The 23621-nt window shown below is 42.3% G+C and overlaps 1 protein-coding gene across 4 annotated transcripts in view; it reads left to right on the top strand.

Moving 5' to 3' along the window:
- Positions 1–23621, top strand: part of qkia (QKI, KH domain containing, RNA binding a) — a 76811-nt gene that overhangs the window by 26097 nt on the left and 27093 nt on the right. For all 4 annotated transcript variants that reach the window (XM_061083355.1, XM_061083353.1, XM_061083354.1 and 1 more), the window contains exons 3-4: positions 11221–11337; positions 19381–19524. In XM_061083355.1, coding sequence (XP_060939338.1) covers positions 11221–11337; positions 19381–19524 — 261 coding nt within the window. The remainder of the gene's footprint in view (positions 1–11220; positions 11338–19380; positions 19525–23621) is intronic.

Raw genomic sequence — 23621 nt, 5'->3', positions numbered from 1 at the left:
GAAGAGGCAGAAGTTGTAGGTAGCCACCTCTCAGGAGTGGAAGGGTGGGCAGTGACAACTGCATCGTTGTGGCCAAAAACACTATCCCTGTGAGCGGGCATATAGTATGTCAGTCAGCCACCTTCTTGTCCTCACAGTTACTCTCTAGCACACACATGAGTGGTTGCGTCACGTCTTGAGGAGGAACGTTTCTCTTCGTAATCCCGGCAGCTTGCAGTGAGGAAATGAATGGAGGGAGGTGACGGAGGATAAGAGACACCGTAGAGCAGAGCAAGACCCAGCCAGGCATGGATTGCATTTTCCCCTTGACAGAATTGATAAAGGGCACCAGGGACCGGCTGGGATCAACTTAGCTATAGCTGACCCTCAGACCAGACCCAGCCTCAGAGCTCACCAGCTAAATCAGCCGACCAAATCCCATCTTTCACCTTTCATCCCTAGGGACAGGACCTCAGGCCCTCGGGACAGTTCCCAAATTAGCAGTGAGAATCCCATTTGCTATCTGTGTAGCTTTTGCGTGCTAATTGCGTAACAGTTTATTCCGTCAATAATTCTTGTCATCCTTGACATCTGAACAGAAATCAGTCATTTAAAGCTAATGTAAAAGTTCTGTTTAACCTATGCAGCCAAACTTTCAATCATGAATAATTATGTCTACTTATATACTGTAGGTACTGAGAACATAAACATCTTTTACTCTGCAAATGTAAATGTGGTAGCACTTACCTTGTGTGGGTGATGAAACATTCGTTTCTCTGTGGTTGTCTGCTCACAATTTGTCTATACGTTTTATTTTTTTTTAGTTGCAGGATCATGAGTGATACTTTTTTCTTTAACTGAAAAAATCTCTTTCTGTAGAACAAGGTATTTAAATACAGAAGTTCAAAGCAGAGTTTATGATAGACTTTTTTTAATTTGAGTATATCTGAAACATTTACATATATCCTAAGTTTCAGTTGTCTTGGCAACATATTCAACATAAGGTCAGATTATTTACAATGATATTTATAAATACAAAATTATTTGCCATATTTTTCACCTGACATTTTGGCTTTTGATATTTTCATGAAACTACATAAAAGCCAGCATAAATGATGACACACAAACAGATATTACATGTGTGTTAGTTGGTTGGTTCTGTGTTAACCCTGTAAGTGATACATGATTTGATGGTGTGTGGAAATGTGTGAAACACTGTCTACCATCTGTGGCTGTAAGGATATTCGCTCACACACACAGCCTATTTAAAGTGGGACATCCTCAGATGGCCCTCGTGTTCCCTCACTGTGTGTGCTGTGCTGTTCTTATCTGAGCTGGGCAGTAACTCACACTTGTGTTTACGAGCTGCTGGGAAGTCCAACTATACCAATTAGGCTTCCACCTGGTGGCTGAGATGAGTCACTGATGACTTTAGTAGAAAAAATTATGCCAACACTAACATGTGCACAGGAAAGTAAAATGACAGGAAAACACACACACATATGGTGATGTAAAGCGCCACATATTTCACTTGGAAGTGTAGTCATAACATCTGCAGAGGAAAATGCCAGATAGCGTTGTTATGTACTCTATAAAACTGTGATGTTTGTCAGGATTTGAATTCTAACAGTGTAACGTGTTGGGCAGACAATCATTTCCCCTTTTTTGTCTCTGCTGCTCCCAGCATTTGTAATTGTGAGGAGGTGAGGAGGGAATGCAATGTGGGTTCCATTATTTGAACAGCAGAAAATTGTAGATGAAGTATTGTTGTGTGTTCAAGTGACTTAAACCCAGGACTGAACTCATCCTTCTGTGTAGGTTGGTAATTGTTGTTCAAATATAGAGCGAGCTCCAGTATCTGAAAATCTAGTTTTTGTCTTCAAGCAGGATAAAGAGTGGAATCATTTAATAGTGGAGTACAAGTGGAGCTGATGTAGGATCAGCGTGGAAAGGGAGAGATGAAAGAAATTAAGGAAGGGAAGAAAAATGTCACTTCCTATCCCCTTCTACCCTTTGCTGAAAGGAGAGGAAACAGTAATGATGATTATTAGACTGGGGAATATCTCACATTTCCTCTTAATTTCCCATATTCCTCTCATCGGAAAAATAAATGTGCGCCTGTGTCTCAAGGATGCAATTGTAGGTGCCCCCAAGAAAGCAGGAAACGAAGATCTGGGTCTTTGATTTGTGTTTTTGACATCAACTCACTTGGGAGAGCAGATTTGTCGTCGTTCATGCTATTACCTAGTCTTCTCCCTCTTTCCACACGTGTCATTTTGGGATTCCTGCCGTCTACTTGCATTCCTCGCAGTTTTCACTTTCAATTACAAATGAGACTCACCATATCCTCAGGCTGAGGTCACACTTGCTCAATGGGGCTTTCTCTGTCTCACCTAAAAGCCCCCTGCTCTGGTTTCACCAGTAGATAATTAGATTGTCCTGGTGCCTGAATGCCGTGCAGCATGTCAATTCTACCAAAATAACTTGCCTTGCCAGCACACCTCTACTCTAATTCCCTTAAGTGTGTCCCTTCTCTGGCTCGTGTGTACTTGCCTGTGAGCCCCACATCTGTCTGTGAATGTGTTTGTCTGACGGCCTGTGTCTCTATCATCCCGTCTGCCGCCGTGACTCCCCGCTTGCTCCCTCACCGTTCATCAAAGTCAGCCATTTCCTGGTGTCGTCAGTGGTGCAGAGCGCTGTGAAGCGTCACCGTGGAGACTGCATCTTGACTGACAGCTGAGTCGCAGGCTATCTGATAACTTCAACCTTCAATTAAATGCTATCTGTGGCTCCACTTTTCTCCCGAGCACACGCTCACACACACAATGATAGGCAGCTGACTGACAGCTCAGCATGTCATTTCTGTTGACCTTCAGGCATCTGATAGGATATGTGACATGTCTTTTAAGTATGCCTCTGTCTCCACTTTATTCCCTGTGTATTTGTATTTGCCAACCGTTAAATGCCCAAATGGGTTGTGGGTAAGTAAGGGTAGCGAGAAATGCTTAGATGTGAAAACATGCACGTGGACGCCACCCTTGCTTTGCTGACTCTATGAAATGAGACCCTCAGTGAGATGTAAGCTGTTGAGCAACTGTCTTATTAAGCAGGACAGTCTAAATTCTCTTATGGGCAATGCAGAGAAAATAATTATCATTTATATAGAATGGAACAGCAAAAAACAGTGCTTCAGGTTCCTTTTAGACACCTCCCCACACCCTCAGAATCCTCCATTTTAATCCCTTGCAAGTCTCCATTTTTAGGTCATAGTGTGTATTTTGAAAGCAAATGAATCTAGTTTAGGATGACAAATAACTTGTCGGCTAAAAAAACCAACAACCAATGAAAGATTGATCAATATTGGCTCAATGCATTGCGATGTAGCAGACAGGAAATTGATTTATTTTGTTGCCATCAGTGTGTTGCAGTTATAAGAAAATGTTGCTTTCTCATAAAGTTTACACTTGAAGTGCTAAGAAACTTTAGGAAACTTTAACCTTTTAAGTAAGAACAATTTTATAGAATAAACAAGTCATTATAACAGGTAGTAAATTAATACATATTATAAATATTGTATATTAAACCAAAATAAAATATTTGATAATTATATTTAACAAGAACACACAGTAAAAATGTAGACTTAAAAAAATGTTTAATTATTTACTCTTTACAATAATTATTCAATTGAGTTCCCCACTGTGATACAGATATTTTTGCACGACCCATGCTGTGTGTGCTTGTGTGCGTATGCTTCTGTGTGCGTATGTTATATTTTAGAGATTGGAAAATGTTGCTTTATGGCCATGATTCTTCACTTCTACTGCAAGGTACATAAATGCGAGATTACCAAAGAAAGGGCTCTGGTGGTTTGAGCCAACTGGATTTTTCCTGGACCTTTCTTTTTCACTGCAGTAAAATTGCCAGGCCGAGCCAGCCACAGCGAAAGTCATTAAGCTTGTTCCCATGAGGGTGTCATCACTTATCATGCCAGCTCTTGATATCCTTCTGACCCCCTAAGTCATTACTAGTCCTGGAAATGTACCTCCCACACCTCCCCTCCCCAATAGAGCGGCAGAGCGCAGGATTTTGATATCTCTTGCTAGCTAGTCTTGCGTGATGATGATGATGATAATTTGATGAACGGATGGTTCTGTAGTTGGCTGTTTGATGGGGAGGGTAATTACAATAATCGTTTAAACAGAGAAGACTATTTGTTGCAGTCAGTTAACATGACAAAGGGCAACAGTGTAAACTGGTAAGCATTCATAACTGAGCTTATGCCGATGGTTGCTTGCAAATTACCAAATTGTGCTTGTGCGCTGTAAGTGGATGTCTGCTTATGATACCCGTCTGTCCCTGATGTCTTCAAACTGAATGGTGCGGGGGGGGAATGGAGAATGAAGGACAAAGGAAGCAGGTTGTGCACAAGTGATGAAAAGGCTGCACCAGGTGCATGGTGTCAGTTAATATAGTATCTGTGTGCAGTTTTTAGACTATCATCAGTGTTTTAAATAGTACCATTAATAATACACTCTCTCTTCTATTAGGTTTATAAAAGATGTGACAAGTAGGTGATTTTACTATCAAAGTTGATGTGTGCACTCCTGAAATCAAATTTTGAATATGAGACACTAATCTAGTTGGCTATTTATTACAAATAGTTAAACAAAAAAATTCCCTGCTGAACTTGTACACTCTGGTATACAAAACTCTATGTGTGAAAACACGTATAAACATTTGGTCTCAGCAGAGTCAACAATACCAAAAGCTTCTGTACTTTAGTTTATAAATGAGGTTGTCTATCTCTAAAACGACAACAATATAGGTTGTTTGTTCAAGCAGCTTATTTCCAAAAGTTGTATTTTATTGTTAGGAGACCTTAAATATCAGAATATCATATCAGAGGGCAGAGTCTTTCAGGTTGGTATACTTGTTGATGGATTCAGAGAGAAGGAGGCAGCTGAATAATAGTGACACCCTTCAGTTTGTAGAAGCTGCCCTGTACACACAACTTTAATTAGATTTTTGCCAGTCAGCTGTTCACCAGTCATCTGATGTATTGGGTAGAGACGATGACGCATGAATGAAATAGCTGATGGCTGATCAGATGATGCAAGTGTGACTTCAGTGCAAGGCTCTATTAAAGGATCGAGTGCTGGCCAGACGTGACCAATCTAAATTGGATACTGTTTCCCTTCCTCTCTTAATGATAGACTCACGGATACGGTAGCAGGGCAAGGCTAACGTTATTCCACCTCTTTGTCAAAAAGGCAGTCTCCTGTTAATTTAGGATGATTAACTAATGCTCAAGCGAACACCGAGGGGGGAACTGTAGTTAACGTTTTCCTGCTCGTCCATTTTCTCTCTCTGCAGCTCGCTTATCTAGACGTCTAAACTTTGCCCTTTGCCTCCTTCAATAACGTTTTCCAGACTTCCAGCTGGCATTAGTCGTTCTCCGACTCCGCTCGGCTGTATTTCCACCCTGCCTGCAACCCCAAAATAAACCCAAACAGAATTATCAAAGGAGCCATGGATTAGGCGCTAAATGCTGGATGTGCTGAATAGAGGGCTTTGAAGTCTGTAGGCCTAGGAGGCAGCGATGTCATCATTGGAATCTAAGCCTAATATTCACCCCTTCTTTGCTCCAGCCTCTTCACCTCTAGCCCCACTGTAGATCAAGCATATTAACCACTGTGGGCTATACACCTGTGTCCCATACTCCTTCCATCCTCTCCTTCCAGTGTGCAAATGCTACTGGGAGCTGCTGACTGTATGTGTAGGTTGAAGAGAGATCAGGCTACAAGGATGCCTGCTCTGTTTCCAGAATTTATGAATGGATTAATGGTACCGTCCCTCATGACAATAAAGTGAGCTTAACAGTGAAAATATTGGTGAAGTCTGGGCGCAGGAAAAAGATGAGAGTGCCTGGTGTAACCACAGAATCCACCTTACTTTGATAAATTGCACAAAATAAACTGTTCCTCGTTTCCAGTGAGGCTGGCTAATAAGTAATTGGTATTCTCCTCTTGGCCTGGGCCCTCTCTTTGATAAGCCCTGTATGCATACAGCCAGAGAGCATGATCTCATTTCCTGTCTCCCCACCACCACAAACAAAACAGCACCAAAGCCACAATTGTTCTTCTCCTCTAAGCATTGTCGGTGGAGCTGCACTCGGTTCTAACAAAAACAAACCACAAGGCACGTGCACGCAAACCAACACGACAATCGGCTCTGGGGGCCGGGGGTGTCTGCAAGAGTTCACTCCCATGTATTGTGGTTTCACACACAAACGCACTCGCACTCAAAGACAGTGTCATAGACGTTGATATGTTCACAACAAAACCTGCCTGTGGAGAAGTGATAACTGGAGCTAAACAAAGACCCTTTAATGTCAGTGTAAGCCCTTGTCCTGAAGGGGGCTTTGTGTATATGTGTCAGTGTGCTCATCTTGTCTGTCTGTCAGAAACAGTTTGTATACTTCCTGTGTGTGCTTCTCAATATTGTTGGAATTTCTTTTAGGAAAACAGAGATAAAACAAAATTGAATCAAAGGAGTGTGGGAAAGAACCCTTTCACCTTTAGCACAAAAAAAAGTTCGCAAAAACACTGGTTGAAAGTGTTTGATTAAACGTAGCTGTTAAGCATACTTTCTTTTTTGTTAGCCACAGTCCATTGCTACATCCACGCGAGTTGGTTAGCATGCTGTCTGACTAATCTCATTCGCCATTGCTGTTTCAAAATACATTTTTATGAAGTTTTCTTTTCTGACTAGGCTAATGACTTTTTGTATCTGTAGAGGACAGTCAAGAGTTCAGTGCATGTCTGAAAGCGGTCTGTCTGCTCTGTAAACAAAAGAGGTAGAGCAGCAGTCTGTTACCCAGACGGAGGTTGTTATGTATAAGAGACAAGAGCTGCTTTCACACATTCACTGCCCCCCTGAACTTTTGCAGACATCCGCCTGAGGAGGTGTATGTGTGAACACAAATGTCCAAATTAGTTGAACTGGACATTAAATGGACTTTACACTGACGGCGCTCTAACAAAAAGTCAGTGTAATATTCAATAGAGCTGACTTGTGAATAGAGCAGGTCATTGTCCGCAGAATTCACAGCGACCGAGTGGAAGTGCTGATGGCGTTTCTATATTTGTCCTGCTCATTGGTGTTTTGTATTTCCATCACAACGGTTTTCCCCTTTCTCTTTGTTTTGCACATTGATAATACATACCTTATACTAGGATATGACATTATTTTATATTTCAACTCCTGAATAGCTTGTTGCTCTCATCATTCATGAGCAATCAGGTGCCAAATGGAAAACAAGAAATTCTTAATGATAATTATCACAATTTAGCTGTGACACTGTTTTAGATTTTTAATTGTTAAAAGCCTGTAAAATTTGAATGAATTTCTCTGTCAGCGGTGACAGTGCAAAGCTTTGGCTCCTGGACATGACAGTATTTACAGACCTGAGTCTGGGGAGCCGGTGGAGTTGATGCAACAGCAGAAACATATAGAGGTTGAAAACTCGAGTAGTGCAGAGGAGGTTAGATAGTTTAGCAAGAGAAGGTGAAGAAAGGTTTGTGTATTTGGCCAAAAGGGCACTGTGTGCATCCTGCTCCTCTGTGGTCTGAGTTCCTGGCCGGCTCGATGGCTCTTCAGCCCCCTAATAACTCACCCACTTGGCTCCCCCATTGTCTCTACATTCCAGTGGCTTAAAATGGAGGTCGCCTTTTCTAAGAGCATATCAACATCCATTAGAAGAATGTGAAGCCCAACGTACAGAGCTGGAAGTCAGGGAGCAGAGAGAGAGAGAGAGAGAGAGAGAGCTTTATTCCTTCACTAAGATGATTTTGTCTTCATATCTACTGTAGAGTTAGACTTTGAGTAGCATCCATTTACTGGATGCAACATACACATGTATATACCTTTTGAAGACTGTGACATGGTTGCATGCTTGTCCTTTTAGAGCCGGCCATACACACGTCTAAATCTTGATTTGCTGAAATACTTGTGGGAAACACAAGATGTATTATCGGAATTTGAGTTTGTTTTGATAGTGCTCTTAGCCTGTAGTCAAAAAAATGTAGGTTGCACATCAGACAATGACTGATCTAAGAGAGGGGAGTGATATTGAAGATGATTACGACAGTGTTTAATTAAGGACAATGAAAATATGAAAGATGAAGATTCAGACACGGGCGACGTGCTGACCAAGGCTCAGCCGGTAGGGGGTGTGTTTCAGGAGCAAATGTTTAAGCTATCAAATGGTATCTTTCATAAATTTAGGCAATTCTGTCAGCTCTTCAGAAAATCCTCAGGAGGCAGTGTTGTTTCTTGTTACCTCAAGATGGACGTGAGATGCTTGAAGCTCGATGATTTGATGCGTGTTGAGGATTCAATTTCCTGGAGTCATTTGTGTGTGAGTAAAACTTGCGGTGACTGCTTGGTCAGACACGGCGCCTGCTCCTCGCCATGCCCCCTGCCCAGATGTGTGTGTGCACATGCCTGTGTCATCATTTAAAAAACACATCTGACAGTGGTTCACCAGCCTCCACACCCACAAGCTCTCGCACTGAGGGGGTGGGCGGGCTCTTGTGTCATCCTCTCTCTAACCCTTTCTCTCTCAACTTCGCTTAGCTCTCTTCCATCAGGCCCCTGCTCACTGTCAAGTGCATTTGTCATCAGCATATTCATGTCTACAGAGAATACTTACTTACCACTGTCGGAGGGAGAGTGGTATTAGCAACACTGTGAGAGAAGGCCAGAGAATAAAATATTAAATGCTCTTTCTGTATCACTCATGAAACCACCTCGGATTTTAGATCGCACGCACTCTTTTCCCCTGTCTCTATCCTTTTTGACATCTGGGGCTTGCTTTGTAATGCACCTATTGTGTGTATTTAATATATTCATCAATTCTGATGGGATTTGGACTGATGGATGATACATGAAGCCTGCAAGGCTGGTGGGCACTGTCACATGTCCCATCTGCAGAAAAAACTCTATAAATAAATATAGTACGGTTTTAAACCTTGCAGGTGTAAATTGTGTGTGTGTATGACAGCAAGCATTTTTCAAGTGTGGTACTGCAGTTGCGAGAAGGAAAGCTGAATAGCAACACCCTGGACGTTGTCACTGTAGTCTCTGTTTTAAAGGCTAGAGGCTGTGTGTGTGTTCGTGTGTGTTGTGTAGGAGTACCACAGCGTCGCTTTAAAGCCCTGAGCTCGGGGTTCACCCATGTCTGCAGCAGCACTGTGATGCAGACAGACAGCCCTCTCCTGTGCTCCTTGGGGCTGTGTGTGTGCGTCTGTGTTGTGTATATGGGTGTGTGTGTCAGAGGCAGGCCAGCATGCATCTTTGGTGGCTGACCTACGAGGACAGGTGCCCATGTATCCTTCTGCAGGCACACGCACACTCGCAACCCCATCCCCTGGACCAGTTTTCTTGATTAAAGTGAACCAAACAGTTGCCTTGTGACATAGAAACATCTCGCATAGCTGCATGCTACGATCATCTGCATCTCTCCAGCTACACGGTGTGTCTTTCCTGACAGCCTTCAGATGCAGGCATAGCCCAGAAGCAGGGGAAAACAACAGCTTGGAGGTTTAGCCGGTCCTCACTGGTGTTTACATTATTTAGGGGAAAAAACACAAACTTTGTGTAAAATTTGTAATCCCTCTGTAATTAAATGTGACTTCTCTGATGGCTTTTTGGACTTTGCCGGAGCATTGGTGCGGTGGAGTGCTTAAGCTGATTTCACTGCATTTAAGAATTGAATGCAGGGGTGTCACGGCTCATTGTCGCAGCTCAAGAGACAAACCGTTGTGCCTCTTGTCGTCAAGGAAAAGCATTCCACAATGCCAGAGAGCATTTGAATAATTCAGGTTTGGAAATTTAGCTTGAGTAATAAATATCCCTTTTTAAAGCGGCAGAGATCTCTTACCCATCATGCTCTCCACCAGTCCCTGTTAAAACATGGTTGTTTTTGTTTACCACACTCTTCCTTTCTTTTTGATTTTATTTTGGCTGAAAATTGTTTTGGATTATTTCAACACATTTTCCCTTTATCCAGTTGGAAGCTGGTTTCAAGTGGAGAGGATTATGTCGGCAAATATGTTTCTTTTTGGTACAAAGCTCCCAAGCCACTCACCAGTGAAAAGAGGCCTCGATAAGAAAATTGTCAAGCAAACTAACTCACCTCACAGCTCAACTCCCCTCTACACCCCTCCTTCCCCAACCACCCTTTACCCCTCCCCACTATTACCACCCAGTTTAATTCATGCTAATTAATTTTCTTTTTCTAAAATCAAGTGGGGATGCTGAAGTATATACAAGCCTATCCCAGTGTTGCATGTGATTGGAAAGCAAGTCGGGCGGAAAGAAAAAAAACACATTAATCTATTGGGAAGTCTGTATTATGAACACTGCTGTTCCTTGAAAAAAATGTATAAACCCACATATTCTTTCCAGTGTTGCTATCTCCATGACGAGGAGAATAAAAGCATAACATTTTTAGCAGTGTTGCAGGAGGGGTGTGAAATGGACGATAGAAAGCACTGATCTGCAAATTCTTTGGGGGATTTTCAGCCTGATTTCCACAGACTGCTAATATTAGCTAGCATTAGCTACCTTGCAGGACTTTGCTCACAACCACAAGTTGCAAAAAGATAAATTCTGGTCATGATTATTTTTAATCTTTGTAACTAAGTTCATTTTATTAAGCCTAATTAGAGTCATATTTGCCGTTGTCTTATATATCTGTATGTCGAATAGTGCGACTGGGGCAGCATTTTCCCATCCAAACCCGTACAAAACAAAGAAAACGTATTGGTTCTAGCATCTCCTTTGTATCCGACTGAGTGTATGTTCCACTGTCTATCAAGCGCATGGTTATTATGTGTGTAAGAAGTCAGCACAGCCAACATGACTGACACTACCGGAATGTCATCTAAACATTTGTGTCAGGGCCTGGCGTGTTTAAATAGGCCCTGACGGCTCAGGTCAGGTATCCACATTCCAGTGTGTGGGTCTATCTATATACTTAGTACTAGTGTGTGTGTATATATATATATATATATATATATATATATATATATATATAGCCCTAACCCATTGTCAAGTTCAAGATGGAACTGCAATAGTTGAATTCAATGTACTGACATACAGGGCGTTAAAATGTCCTAATCTCTTACACTCTGTATTCACCTCTTGACTCACTGGTTTGTTTCTCTGTATCCACAGTATAATTTCGTGGGGAGAATCCTTGGCCCTCGGGGTCTTACAGCCAAACAGTTGGAAGCAGAGACGGGATGCAAAATCATGGTGCGAGGCAAGAGCTCCATGAGAGACAAGAAAAAGGTAAGCTCTTCAGCGTGGCACTGAGTGCTCTGTTTTATCTCTTTATAACAATGTCACTCTTTAGATCCCATTCACACAAGTAAAATAAATAAATAAAATCTTTTATTTATTTGACCAAACCAGCACACACTAAGCCCACTCTTTTCATTCCCCACATAGATTTATCACATGTCTTGAAATATTGCACAACAATGTGAAACTGGGAGGGACAGGGCGGTCGCACAGGAACACACCACTCGCCCCGTAGAAACACGAGGAAGACACATGCCTGGTGGCTACATTCTGACATCTGATAGGGCCATTTGCAAAACGCTGTGCAGTGGAAAGTACAGAGGGCAATGCTAAGTAAGACGGCCAAGGCCAGGGGCTACCTCTATTTCTGGACCCACTGATCTGACGTTGGAGTCATAAAAGGATAATGTGTGTGAATGCGTATCCCGTGACCAAAGGGGTGAATTTGTTTACATTAGTCTACCTGCTAAATGTATATTTACACAAAACATTGTCAGTCCGCATTAGAAATTTCAGGCTTTTAGACTGTAAAATAATGTGGATGAGTCTGTCTTGTACAGCAGTTGTCTTTCCAGCCTACAATGTTGCCTCATGGCATATCTCAGTTTTACATATATATATCAAATTGTTATCAACTATAGCAGACAATGTAATGATGAAAACCCTAACTTTTGAAAACAGCAGCAACTTGCATCCCAGAGCTGTTCCAGATTGTGTCAGATCAGATTTGTTGATGTTTGTTGACAGCAAATTGACAGTTTTTATTTATTTCAAACATCCATGCCTGATTTGCTCACGGACTACAGTCATGCTTAAGCCTGTTTTTTTTCTTCTCTTTTCCTCAATGAGTGACACCTCTTTGGAGTTCAATTTTCTTCTTGTCATTTTTTTTATCGCCATGTCCGTACCTCCCAGTTGCGCAGATTTGCAAGGAAGTGGTGCTATTTACATAAGTCAGAAAAATTTTATTTCATCCCTCTCAGTATAGGAATCACCTTCTCTACATATTATCTCACACACACACACACACACACACAGTCGTATGCATTTTTGCAGCTGAGTCATAAGCTTAGAAGCTCCAGTTGGCTGCAGGGCCAACGTTTTCTTCCCTCTTTCTCTTTTATGGCTCCTCCATTCGTATTTTAATTTCTATCTCTTCTCATTTCCCTCTGAGTGTGTTCATTATTACAGAACATGATTAAGACGTTCTGCCATGGTTCTTTCTTTGGAATTAGATCCAGAAGTAGTTAAATGGGAGTGAACACGCTCAAGCCTGTAGAAACCAGCTCACACACACATTGTAGAGTTTCTCTATAGCTCATTAAATCAATATGTGAATGCCTTTATCATTTCTCACGAAGTTAAAACTTGATGGCATGTGAGTGCTTGTTTACCAGTGTGACGCGGTGTCATGTGACCCATCAAAGGCCCTGCACATTCCAGTTGAACATTGACAAAAACATGAGCTGTTTGTGGAACGAGTGAAATCAATCTTACCCGTTGCGAGCGCTGGTTTATATATTTACTGTAACGTAAGGAGTACCTTGGGAAAAAGATAATGAAAAAGACAACCAATCACTTCCTATTTATGTTTCTTTTCTGTTTCGAAAATAAATAACATAAATCACATTAAGGTTACCTCATTGTACCCCAAATGCTTTTGGATGGCTCCCGTGTGTCATAGCTGTGGCTCAGATCCAGACAAAGCCTCAGCTGTAGCCTCCAGCCTCTGTATCCTCAGCCTCGGAATTTTCAGCTTGATGCCCTGTGGCAGTCAGGAAGCCGCGGCAGCAGCTTAGCCGGTGTGTTTATTCAGGATCCATTAACTGCAGCGTTTTTATGCTCTCAATAATTCAGCTAGTTGCTCCCTCCTGGGCTGCACTGCCTGACGTGGAGTCAGCTCACTGGAGCTACGCAGTGGGAGAGAGCGGAGCAGTGACTGGGGGACAGTGAAAGAGGCTAAATAAAGGGAAGAACAATGGCAAAGAGAATAAAAGCAGATCAAGTAGAAAATTCTCACTCTGAGATTTGCATTGTTTTTATCATATATGTTACGGCTCATATTGTACACACACCGTCACTGAAACAATAATACAAAGCTAGGTTGATTGTATCCCATAGTCATTTGTATTGACATTATTTTGGCTGCTGACATTTAACTTTGCTCACAAGTTCTGTTCAATCCTGCTGTCACTGTCCTGATATCCCTTAATTTTTTTTGTTTGCCTTTATTATTGCCAATAACGAGCATTTACTCCTTTTTTAAATAAGATTTCACTCAACCGCTTTTAACATTTAAATTTGAAAAGATGCAACAACCCTAACAGATCCAATGCAAGCTTTCTCTTGTAATATGAGTAAATCAGAAAGGAACAGTAGAAAAGAAAATCCTTCACAACAGAAACAAAGCTTGTACAACAGCCCTGAAATAAATCCTGCATAATGTCGTTCAGGTTTGTCAGCACTGTGTCAGAAAGGTGGAGTTTGATTCTGTACTTTATAGGCCTTATTTTAGTTTTTTACTGTGTTGTGCAGCAATTGTTTCTAATCGGGTTTGAATTACCATTTAGATTAAAGTACTAAACATAAATTTGTGAAGAAAATATGAAATGTAAATGTTTTTGAAAACTCAATAATTACCAGCAGATTTAGCTGTCACTGATCCATTCATGAAATGTGACTGAGCTACTGACAGTCTCCATCTGCAAGCAAAGAAGCATAAGATAATGTTGCACCACAGCCTATAGTAGTTGGCTTTACATGTTGTTAAACATAACATTTAACTTCTTAACTTGACTTTCTCTATCATGTGCTTTAAGGTGTCTCTTCAAGTTAGTCCTTTTCCTCCCGGTGATTCTGTAGCCGCAGGGCGTCTCGCATGACAATCGAACAGGATCACCGTTTCTTTGTTATTTAAATATATAAAGATGGTCAAAATGTTACCCTCTTTCTTTTTTTTGTCATGTTCTTTTTCCTTTTCTGTATTTTATCCCCGTCAGCCATAGTACATAGCCTGGACCAGTCTAGTGCTGTTGTCCTTGCACTCATGTGTGTTGTGCTGCTGTTGTGAAAGATAATTCAGACTACAGGAGGTGAATGTGCAGCAAAGCCTTTGAAAGAACATTTGGATTTTTATTGTCATTGTTTTAAAGAATACTGAGTGTCATGTCATCTTTTCACTGCGAGTGTAGTTTGTATATTTTCTACATTTTAGTCTTGTCGTTGACATATGACATTGTGATAGTATTGGCCAAAAAGATTGCCCAAACAATGGGGTATATTCATTTAAAAAAGCACACTAGTTGATATTTTTTTTGCCCAGACTCTGGATATTAACCACTAGAAGTTTACAATAACTTATATTTCTAACCTTTTTCTTGAGATGGAATTCCTAATCACTGTATGGACCTAGAAAAATCACAGAACCCACCTGTGTATGTGTTTGGGAGGACGTGATTTTCAACTCAAATAGGAGGAGACAAGAGAGACTATCGCAGGATAATAACCTGTCCCCAGACTACACATCACACTCTGATCAAACAAGACTAAATGTAAGGTGAGAGTTACTGAGTAAGTGCAAGTACATTCCTGGGACTTCTGCAGATAGAGACCCTTGGACATTACTTTTTTTGGACACAATTGTCAAACAGAATGGATCACAAACTAATTCCATCGAGAGCTTTCCCTTTTAAAGGCGTTTATGATGCCATTTAACTCAGCCCTCTTCCTATCTCTTGCGGGGCTTTTTTCTCCATGTTGTGTAAAGTCTACAGCACTTTTCAGATCCAGCCCCTGGGGATGAAGCTTGCAAGTTCTGTCCTTTTTTGATGATTATTGTTTCAGCAGTTGGACAGGAAAGAGACTCCTTCTGGAGCCTTATTCCAATCAAACTTTCATCTAATGTGGCAGCTTTAGTCTCGCTGGTTTTCAGTTTTACAGTCATGATTAATGCGAAACAACCGCAGCAACAACAGCAATTAAATTACAGGTACGTTATATCGACCCCTGCACAAATGGAAGAGGCATCTCCCTCCTGTCTGCAAACACAATTCCTTGATTCTATTTTGGCTACCAGACAGTGTAAGATTACAGAAAGCAGCATAGACAGCTGTTTTAGTTGAAGCCAAACTAAAAGTCCTTTCAGACTTGCACTTTCTTTTCTCTGCACTCCCCCCCCCCCCCTTTCTGATTGTCCTGATACATTATACTAAATTTGTGGTATCAGCACGGTCACTGGCTGAACAGCATAGGCCTCTGGCGCCTGCTCCGTTCAACCTCTGCCAGCCAATAGACAGTGCAACACCACATCTCCCACATTTTATTGCTTAAGAACTGGCAGCCTGTGACACGGGCAGTCAATATTTTCAACTTGATTGGCCCGTTGGCACTGCAGCATGCAAGCCCACTTGTTAAAGTTAACGCTGACCTTTTTTCCTCCTCCTTTATTTCAAATTACTTGACCCAGCACAAGTAAAAGCCTGTTTCTTCTTTATTAAGAATTTATAGGCAGTGATTAGGCTGATGAGAAAAGCAGAGCAGCGTCCAGGTGATACTTTTGGTGCCTCAGGGTTATTGGCTGGAAGTGGCTTGGGAGGGCAATAGGAGAATGTGATGGTTCATGACATTCAGGGTGGTAAATGGCAAGAGGTGTAGGAACCATTACAGTGTGGTTTATTGGGGCTATAATTACTCCTGTTGGGGTGTGCTGTAATGTGGTTCCTTTTTCCAACCCGGAGCTAAAAAATCCTGACATTTCAGGGACCTGTTTACAAAGGAGAAAGGAGGCTGCACGTCTGTGGCTGATCCGACAGGTGCTCTTTAGTGAGACAGGTAGACGTACAAAAACAAGATCCCAGAAGTCTCCCTGCATATTGAGTAATCGAGACTGGCATGGAAAAAAAACTGTCACTCTGTCTTCAGGTGAAATAATATTATTTTATTTGTTTTTTAAGCATCTTTGCAGACAAACAGATCAATGCGTATTGACTATAGATCTTCATCAGGGTTTGACAAACATGCCCTTCTGTCTTGGAAAGTCTGATCAGTTTAGATTTTCCTTTTTTAATGATCCATACTGGTGTTTGCCAATTTTTTGTATCCCCTCTGCTGCTAATATAAGATTATCTTACATTATATCATCTTTTTCATATTTTTGATCACATTTCTTAATCCGTGCTGGTTTGTCCTCTACACTCACACTTGTCCTCCCTTGTCCTTCCATGCTCCTGCAGCTGCACCTGTTTGCTCTGCTGGCATTTAGCCTAGGTTGCATCGACCCCAGTTGGGAATGTCCTTTTGAATCAAAGGAGTGCAGGAGAGGCAGAGTTGAAACAGTGCAAATAGTTTCATTTATGAGTGTTAAAGTGCAACACTGCCAGGACAAAAATGTAGCACCACGTAATCCAAAATCCCATTGAAGCAGCAGGCTGGTTTATTAAGCAGGACTGACCTTCAGCCACAACACCAAGGATTGAAAGCTCTGCGTCTGCAAATGTGCTCCCTGTTATGTGTCCTTGCAATAAATCCCTTTGAGCTTCAGGGGTATACCTGACCCTGTACGCTGACTTCCTTGTGGATTGGGACTGGTGGAACGATGGCACCAACAGGATCAATAACAAAAAGTAACATGAACGTATAAATGGACAGATTGAACTGCCACTCATTTTTAAGTGCAACCCAAGAGGGTATGGGAGGGTCAGAAGTAATGAGGGTCGTCTATTTTTGTAACCTTTTGAGTGTGGTGTCATCCATGTTAAGAATGGCGGTCTTAAAGTTTATTGGACTCAAGCTTCAGGGCGTGAAAGCCGGGAGGCAAACAGGTGCTCTACAGATGTCAAGTCAGGCAACATTGTTGATGAGCCGTCTTCCCCCTCTGATTCTATTCTCAGATATTGTTTCTGGATGCAGTATTTGTGCAATTTTGTTCATGCTACATACTTGAGCCAAAACAGATTACCCTCTGATATGTGGTCATTGCCACGGCATTTGATGTCAGCCAGCGCATTGCTCTCTTCAAAGGCCATCCCAATGTTGCCTCTGGCGCTTACCTCTTCTCTTTCGTCACCCTCCCGCCCTGATCCCCCTGCCCCCACCCCTCCCTCCTCTTTGTCATGCTGTCACTTTCTCTCAGAGGGCACACAGTGACCTTGTTCACAGGCAGTCATGCCGGAGCGTGTGCGTGCATGTGTGTATTTATGTGCGTGCATTTACTCCCCTTTTCCAAGGTCTCTTTGACAATTTAACCAAATCAGAATCTGCTGGGGCAAACAGACATGCGGTTGACTAATATTTCTGGGCCCAACTTAAAGCTACACTCATTCCCTGAGCAACAGCGTCCCCTAGAGCCTCAGGTGGTATTGCACTCCGGGTCCATGCAAGTCCATGTGTCTTGATCTACAGTTAGTCGTTACTCTAAAACTCGTTGGGCCTGATTTCTGCAGTTGAAGCCACTGACTGTCACGACAGTTTGTACCAGCTCAAGAAACGTACATAGTGCAACTACAGGCATTCAGGGTGCAGAGTGTGAATGAAAGAGGCCCCATTATCCCTATTATTACAAGTCAATGTACCATCAAAAGGATTTTAAGGTGTCATTTCATTTTAAGGTACAATAGCTGCATAACGTTGCTTCAAGTAACAATCTGTCAGTGTGATTTTACCGCTTGCTTACATAGAGTGCCCTGCATGCAGAGTCAGCCTTCATGGTCTGTCTGTCCGTCCATTCATAGAAAATGCTGAGTCACCTTCCAGTCCCCATGTCCCTTAATAGTCCATAAGCAAACAGCCATGGTGAAATAATGGGATGACTGCTGAAACGAGCCCCCCCCCCCCCCCCCTGTGTGGAAAAGGGGAAAACGAGAGTGGAATATTGAACTTGTGTGTATATGTGTGTGTCTGTGTGTTGTAAAGAGCAGTGCCATGGCAACAGCTCTCTGTGGAGTAGAAAGCAGGTGGGTGGCCCTCCGCTTAGGCTCTAAGCTTTGTGTGTGTGTGCGTTTGAGCCCCTTCTCACTTTGTTGTGCTCGCTGAGTGTTCCGAAATCATGTCAGGTGGACCCCCTGTAAAGCACTGCAATGCATTGTTTGTAATTAGACAACCTCACAGTGGCGAACTGCTCTCAAATGAGCAGTCCTCTGAAGTTGAGGTGGTTTGTGCAGGTGGGGGTAAACGACACGGTGTTCATCAACAATCTGTACAAACCTGCACCAACAGCAGGAGGGGAGAATCCTGGGATGCAGTTGACTGCTTTAGTCGCTGACCTCCTTTGGAAAAGGAAATCCCAACTCTGATTTAGAGAAATTCAGCCAAATTATTATGATTGCTTCGAAGACTTTAGTCTTTTTTGAAAGGTTGCTTTAGAAATATTATTTTCTGAACTTCACTTTAGCATCTTCAACCACTCGGACAATGATGGTGGACAAACATTCCTAAGGCTGTGATTATGCATATCTTTTTATAACAATTTCTTTGAGCTAGCCCTAGTGACACAATTTGGCCTTGTGTGAGTGCTTCGGTGCATCCTTTTCAGGGGAAAAAACAACTCCCCCAGAGAGCCATTGTTACTTGGGCTGTATTGTCCACGCAAATACAACTCGGTGTACCTTTACACACAATCCTGCAGCTCCTTGAACCCTTCCCATTCTCTCTTACCCTTTTCCAAGCTCTTTCCATTCATCTTAACCTGTTACGTTGGTGTGGATTAAAATCCCCATCCACATCTCTCTGATCCTTCCATTCATCTATCTTCGACTGATATTAATTGCTGCAGGGCTAGCTGTCGACTTTGTCTTTGTGAAGCGAGGGATCTTTAAAGAAGGTGTCCTTTCAAAGTTAAAGCTAAATAGCTGACTAAAGGGCCTCTCCTGTCATCCTGCTTCTCTTCAGGTATAGAAGAGAAGGGCCCTGCCTTCCTCTGTGTATTACCGCCTCTAGTCTGCGCTTCCTTTCTTTATGCTATGTTACTGTACGGCTGCTCCAGCACACCCACACTGTTACTCACCATCAACTCTTTCTCTTCCTCTCTCTTTCCAGGAGGAGCAGAACAGAGGAAAGCCGAACTGGGAACACCTAAATGAAGACCTTCACGTCCTGATCACAGTGGAAGACACACAGGCCAGAGCTGAGCTCAAGATGAGGAGAGCAGTGGAGGAGGTCAAGAAGCTCCTCGTACCAGCTGTGAGTTTATACCATACGCATGCTCATATACACACATTACACATGCAACTGTAGCACCTTATGGCCTAATGGGATATTTAATTGTCTCTACATGTATAGTTTCCAAGGTAGTTGCTACAGAGGACATGGCTTAACATGGAATTAGCTGCTTTAATGCTGAGAAAAGCCTTTCCATGTTCAGCTATGTTTTTGTGAACTACAGGATAATGGGGCTACATATGGCACAGTACCTCAATCCCACTGTTAGCATCCTGTTTACTTCCACATATAGACCAGGAGAACAGGTCGACTTCACCCCCCCTGGGGTGGAAAAACCATTGCTAGCTGCACCCACCTCCTGTGACTGCCACATTTCATCCCAGCTTCCCCTTCTGCCCCAGCTTCCTGTACACTGTGCCACTGGTGATAGCTACTCTGTGTTTTGGCACGTGGTGTGTGTTTTTTCCTGTCAACTGTGGTGACCAGGTGGGCGGGGCAGCTGAAGGCTCAGATTTGCCATCGGGTGGAAATGCACAGGCCTGGGTGGTCTGCGGAAATGAGACCAGCCGATGCCAAGGCACGCAAGGTTAAACAAGGAGTGTGGTGTCCCTAGAATTGTGATGCTGTAAAGCTGCCTTCCTTCATGCACTTCATCCTCTAAATGTTTCCTGTGGAAGAAATAGATGCACCCCGGATGATGTTCACCCTACATATAGCTGACTGCAGTTCTATTTATCGGCCTGCGTTGTTTCAGTAGCCGAATAATGATGCTTTTTACAACCTTGAGCAAGTGACCCCTCAATAAATAAACCCCATTTAATTATAAACCAATACACAAAGATTAGAATCAATGAAACTGAGGAACGAAAGCACATTTATATTGCATTGTAAGAGTTCAGTCTGAATCCCCCAACATGAAAATGTAGGCCAACTTTGATATGGCTAAAGCGTTTAACTAACTTCTTGTTCATCTGAACTGCAAATATAATATCTGACACAAAAGGTGCATCCATGTTGTGCTCGTCTGTCTAGTATGATAGCTCCTCTTTGTCTGCCTCATCCAGGCCCTAGCCCAGCCTGACAATGTGGAAAGCACTTCAGTTCACGTCCTCGTGTTTAAGGATTGCTTGTCTCTGCTCAGCCTGCCTGTCACTTCTTTACCCACTTGTTATGATTCTGAGTGCAGGAGTGTTTCAGATCTCCACAGCCTGTATGTACACACAAAGGATGTTGCTTACACATGCAGGCAAATATGTGTGTGCTCTGGCTGCGACAATGTTCTAAAGACTGATACAGAATGAGTCACTGTGAACACACACACACACAGCAAAACCGCTTTTGGCGTCCATTTAAGCCAATGACAGCTCGCTGCAGCTAACACTCATCTGAATGGAGTGCCACAAAAATAGCGTCCTGACTCGTCTGGAAATCTCTGCATTTCCCAGCCCAGCCAGGGCATTGAAGATTGTCTGGAGATTCAGTACCTGAACCTTGTTGTAGGTTAAGAAGACGCTCTCCACTTTTATTCCTCAAACACAAGAAAAGCAGCTCCCAGCTCTTTAAAGACACAAATGAAATTTTGCCCATAAAAAGTTTCAGTCCACCCTTAATTCAAATAATGCGTTTTATAGAACTAATTAATGACCCTTTGCAGACCACCAAAGGCCGTTTTCCTTCAAGCCAAGGCATCTTTGTTCATTTATACGTAATGAAAAGATCCTTCCATTAGACGAATAATATGTCTTTTTTTGTCCTATCAAACGAACCCATAAATAATTAGATTCTTGAGGAATACAATGTTCCTGCCTTGTTTTACGATGTAATAATTTCAAAGGCACATTTGACTTGGTGGTCTTTATTATTTCAGTCCAAACGTTGAAGGCTATTACAAAAGTATATTTTTAATTCATATCTTCATTTGAACAAATTTCGGAATGTTTAGAGGATTATACTAACTTAAGGTTATGTTGTGAAAAAGTCCTTCGATTCTTCTTTCAGGAATTCAGCTCTCAATGCATACTACCATAATGTCCTGTCACTGACCCGGGGCATGACTAATTGAATGTCAGTAGAAGTGACATAGTTTCAATATGGCAGAAGAAGTGTCAAGTTGTCCCAATCCTGAATGTTGGGTTTTGCATTATCTCCCCATAAAGCCCGAGGGCACTACATTTTCGTCATGTCCATTATCAAGCGAACGTCATGAGTGGGTGGGCAGTAGAGCCGGCTGACAGTAATGCCCTTTATCATGCTAAACAAAATTGGATTAAAGTACGCTGGGTACTCACTGTTCTAATGAAGGGCATCTTCTCCACATTTGGCACCGTAAAATCGCCTTTATTAAATCGCACGGGAAACAAAATGAGGTCACGTTTTATTTCCTTTTAAGGAACATGCTTTAGTCGTCAGCGATTGAAGCCAAGACGGAGCATAGTATGATAAAGTAAAAGTTGTTTTTGTCTGCAAACCTGGCAATAAATGGAAGTTAAAAGCTTGTAATGATAATTTTGCTTTTAAACAATCTTATAATTGACTCAAGTGGGATAAGAAGCCAGGAATTCTGGCAGGGAAAAACTCCACCAGTTCAGCTTAACTCACAGTGAGAACTTTAGAGTTTATTTCTGTGATAACGAAATTGTATATAGAATCTTGTTATGCAGTAATGTTTTAATTGATAATGAAAGTTGTACTTAATTTTAACAATTGTTTGTTTTATAACAGCAATAAACATACCAATTACACTTTGGCTTTGTTTTCAGAAAGTTGAAGGACCAACAATGAGTGACTGATACAGACTTGTATGAGTGTGTTGCAAATCTGTTTTGTCTTTGTCGAAATCCATCAACAGTATTACATTGGTTGACATGTTAGCAGAGCAAATATTGACTGATGTGTAATGCCCTGTCCATGACTGCTCCTTACCAAGAGATTGATTGACAGTCGGAATACGAGCAGTGACAGGTAGAATTAAAGGTGCAGGCTTAGTCCTCTTTGCCCCTCCGTAGCGCTCGTGTGCACCTCGTTCCTCTGAACCTTTCAACTCTCTGTGAACCTGGAGCAGGGGAACATCGGGGAGTTGAGGGAGACAGAGGGAGGCACAGAGAGAGATGGGTGGGAGAGCTTGATTGAGCCACTCTTTCAAGTGTGGATTTACTCCACTGATCCTGCCCTGGTGTGCACACATTAGCACACACTAGCACACGCATGGATACGCTAGCCCAGAAAAATGCTTCCACATGCATGCATGCACATACACACACACCCACTGACTTAAATGCTCCGCTTATCCCTCGGGTCCTTGGTTAAGGCCCTCAAACGAAACCAGCAGTAGAGCCCCACTGCACTTTAGGTAACCTTCACTCAGATACCTTCAGAGTTTTATGAATAAACCCCAAACTGAATCATTTGACCTCCTCTCTTCGTCTCCTGATGGGCTGAACTGCTATGACAACTGACCTGACCGTCACTTTTGAAAGAGACAGAAAACCTGAGTTATGTATATGCCATGATTATGACATATTGAATGATGTTGCGATCACAAGTTTTTTTTATCCCTCTCTATGGGTTGAAACATCCAAGCATGTTGCACCTCCGGGCACCCGACTATTAAATTATGTAAGAATTTGGATTTTTTGTTGTGACAACTGAGAGAACAAACTGCTGCAGCATCCGTTGTTGGTGAGCAGTGAGGAGGAAAACATGCTTTAAATGTTTGACCACAAGCCCCCATGCAGAAGCAGCTGTCCTCTGCATGAAGGCTTTGACAAAATGCAACATCATGACGAACAGATACAACTTTTTATTGGTGTATGCGTTTATACAACCGAATTGTGTGTCGATTTATGCATTATTCACATATGTGCTCATTTAAGATGTGATTGACAGGTGTATGCACTGTGCATTGTTGTGGCTATAATAAATTCTCGTTTGTCCTCTCTGGTCACAGCACCTTTGAGGGGCTTATGGGAAAATGACAGACAGGCGGACGATTGGACAAGGCCATTTGAGTCTATACAAAGACCTTGTCCTTTGATAACCCTCAGTGCTTTTCCCTCAAGATGCCTTTTCATAATAAATAGATATAGTGCTAGTCTTTGTGTTTGCATTTTGCTTTAAGG

Source organism: Limanda limanda, chromosome 12, assembly GCF_963576545.1.
Source record: "Limanda limanda chromosome 12, fLimLim1.1, whole genome shotgun sequence".
In the NCBI taxonomy this organism is placed as follows: domain Eukaryota; kingdom Metazoa; phylum Chordata; class Actinopteri; order Pleuronectiformes; family Pleuronectidae; genus Limanda; species Limanda limanda.
Note: the sequence above shows the minus strand (reverse complement) of the source record. Positions and strands in the feature narration are given on the sequence as shown.